Below are 3,187 nucleotides of genomic sequence, written 5' to 3' on the forward strand. Positions count from 1 at the left end.
AAGTGCTGTGTTTCAAGTACTGGCCTAAGATACAGTCGAATGCAGATGTATGCATGTAATTGTTGTGCAAGATTAAGAGAGGATAAAACACTAATGACAGCAAAGGAAGAAACAAACTTTACTCAATTTGCAACCATTCGACCATCAAAGTAGCAAAATATATTTTGTTCCTGAAATTCAGAAATATTTTTACTTGTTAACGTCTGTAGCCCTCACTACTAATATCAATCCAACCATCAAAGTAGTATATCAAAAAAGATTCGAAATGTTAACCCACCACTTTCATAGAAGATATACCCCAACAATAAATACAATAGATTATAAGAATTGAAAACTTTCTGTGCTGCTCAAATGCCTTCATGATCTCCTCACTTGTAACTCGGAAACTGGGCAAAAATATAGTGGGAAGATCTCCACTGACCTCAAACAAAATGAAAACTAGGAAGCAATGTCCAGGCTTGGCTCGAACGAGAAACCAGTAAACAGCTGCAGCGGGAACCTCTTCATAACAGGACTCTTTGCAGACCACCTCCACAGCTTCTGGTTTATTTCAAAGGTGAGAAGAGATGGTGACCCATAGCTTTGTATATAGATGAGATCATCAGCTCCGCAGCTCGCAAAAACATCATCAAACTCGCCAAATCCCTGGAAATACTTGTGCGGCATTCGAGCAACCTCATGCCATTGCTTGTTCCGGAGCTCCCATACACCAATTCCCTTGATGATACCAGGCCTATCTTGCTTCCCAATGCCCCCAACCAAAACAAGCCTCTCCCTTAGGTTCATCAGCCGGCCGCATGTAAGTGGGCACGGCACTGGTATAGCCATGCTCATCAAAGAAGTGTGAACAGATCTAGTAGATAGATCATACATGAAAACACAATGGCGATGCTCGTTACTGTTCACCAAAACTCCTGTGGAGTACACCAAATAGTAGAGAACTCCATCACAAATGACACACTCATCACCCCCTCGCCATCCAAGCAACACTTCAGTGAAGGCAGCCGCCCACTTACCAGTCTCTGACTCGTACAATTGGATGCTAAACTCCCACTGGTAATACTCTGTCGGCACTTGATTGCTTCTTGCAATAGCCACGATGTACTGATGAGATGTCCTGCTCACAGACAAGGCGAGAGCACTGTAATCAGCTGACTTGCCGCCGGGAGCATCAACAAGCCTCTTCCAGTCCTTGGTTATTGGGTTGCACACAATGATGCGGCTCCTGTTCTCACTGTCCATCAGGCAAACCAACCCAGCTGACGAGGAGGTTGACCAGTTGCTCTTCTCAATGCAAGGGAAGTCGAAGCCATACCATTTACGGAGGCTCGGGTCATAGGCGAACCCCGACACCGCCTCCTCGCTGCAAGTAAACATGAAGTACCATGGCTTTTGGGCAACCATTTTACTCCATGTCCGGCTCCGAGCGTGCACAATCTCATACCACCTCTTGCAAACTGACCCGCATCTTATGACACTCGCAACAGGCAGGAATGAAATAACCTTCTCCAAGAGATCGTCAGGAAGAACGGCATCCAGCGACACCATGGAGTCTCCACTCCGATCATCACTGGTCTCTTCAGTAACTGTTCCATATTCTATGACTTGAGCGCCAATGTAAGATGGATAGAGCTCCCACTCCTCGGACCACATAGCCTGCAAGTGGTACAATGCAATCATATAAGGGATAAAGCTACAGTGATATGGAAACATGTAACATAAAACTGCTCAAATATTCAGAAACATTTTCATAGGACGTTTTCATCTAACATAAAACTGTACCATAATGTACGTGTTTTAGGATTTTAGCAAATTAAACTCACCCTCAAGAGGGAGATTAACCAGGTTTGAGCAATAGAGCTAACAATAATAAAGAGGGATCTTTTTTATATACTAGTGTTCACTATCAGCTATAAACATGTAATGATGTACACACACAAAAAATAGCTACCGATGAAATGAAACGGAATGAAATCTTGTGTAAGCCAATAGTGGCAACATGGACAGCAACGTCGCAATCAGAAACCGAAGCTGCTTTTTCTACAAAATAGAAGAAGAAAGGTCTTTTTGACACCACAATCAAGTTGCCGCGGCGGCCACGTCACGATCACCAAAGCCAAGGCAGCCAAGAACAGCACCATCTACCTAACAAACTTTAACCAAGAAACGCACGCCAATAGCTAGTGTCAATCTATTTTTTCGTAAACGCATAAAATCCAGCATCTAAACCCCGCATTAATGCGGAGAAAACAGAAAATAAATCGCGGAAACGAAAAAAAATAGAACAGTCGGAATTAAACAGGAAAGGTGTAGTGCGCAATGTAGTGAATAAATCGGTTCAATGCCAATCTTCGACAAGATGGAATCTTCAACACTACAATGGGAGCGTCGGCTTCAACGATACAAAAAAATGGAAGCCAAGATTAAATCTTTCCCTCGGTACACAGATCGAGGAATGATAAGTGGACTCACCGTAGGTGGCGAAGGCTCGCAGCTCGGTCCGTGGGGGCCGCCTCCGCTGCTCGCACCTCCCTCCTTCCGGGTCTGGCGGCTCCCTCCGCCGCCGGCGCCTACCTCGTGGCCACACCCACCCCTCGCCTTCCCGCTGACCTCGCCGGCCGATTACCCGTCGCTCGCGTGGCGACAGAAAGACGGACGTCGATTCTTTTTGCGGGAGAGGGCAGAGGCTGCGAATGGCCGGAAGGGAATGGAGCGCCGTCGCCGTCGGCGGCGATCGGTTGGTTGGGAGCGAGCGGAATAGGCCCAATCTGGTGGGGGCGGAGGGATTCGAGAATGAGGGAAAGGTGAGGGTCCTTGTTGCCCTTTTCTACCTACGACTAGGAGGGATGAAACAGTGGGCTTTCTCTCTCTCTCTCTCCTTGCTCGCTCACCCCGACGGTGTGAAGTGTTTGCCACCCACAAGCCACAACCACAATGGCCTATATATTGATGATGAGATGGACAGGGTAGAGAGGGAAACGAGTTTGGTTGCTTCCTTCCAGCCGCTAGGTTGGAGACAGAGAGATGCACAAGGACTGTTTTGAGCCCAATAGATGCACCACCAAAAATAATTGCTGAATTTTGGCATGTTGTAGATTCTGATTTGATTGTTTTCATTAGCACTAAAGGTTTACTAAAAATTAAAAAACAAGGTAACTTTGTACCTTCCTAGTTTTTGCAACTAGCT

The 3,187-nt window shown here is 46.2% G+C and overlaps 1 protein-coding gene across 1 annotated transcript; it reads right to left on the minus strand.

Annotated features, from left to right (window-relative positions):
* Positions 1 to 216: 216 nt before the first annotated feature.
* Positions 217 to 2,574, minus strand: LOC124692187 (F-box/kelch-repeat protein At3g61590-like). Its single transcript, XM_047225510.1, has 2 exons — positions 2,473 to 2,574; positions 217 to 1,656 (listed from the first exon to the last, which is right to left on the minus strand). Exon 2 carries the CDS (start codon positions 1,651 to 1,653, stop codon positions 439 to 441), a length of 1,215 nt encoding a protein of 404 aa, XP_047081466.1. The 5' UTR covers positions 1,654 to 1,656; positions 2,473 to 2,574; the 3' UTR covers positions 217 to 438.
* Between the last annotated feature and the right edge of the window lie 613 nt (positions 2,575 to 3,187).

Source organism: Lolium rigidum, chromosome 2, assembly GCF_022539505.1.
Source record: "Lolium rigidum isolate FL_2022 chromosome 2, APGP_CSIRO_Lrig_0.1, whole genome shotgun sequence".
Lineage (NCBI taxonomy): Eukaryota > Viridiplantae > Streptophyta > Magnoliopsida > Poales > Poaceae > Lolium > Lolium rigidum.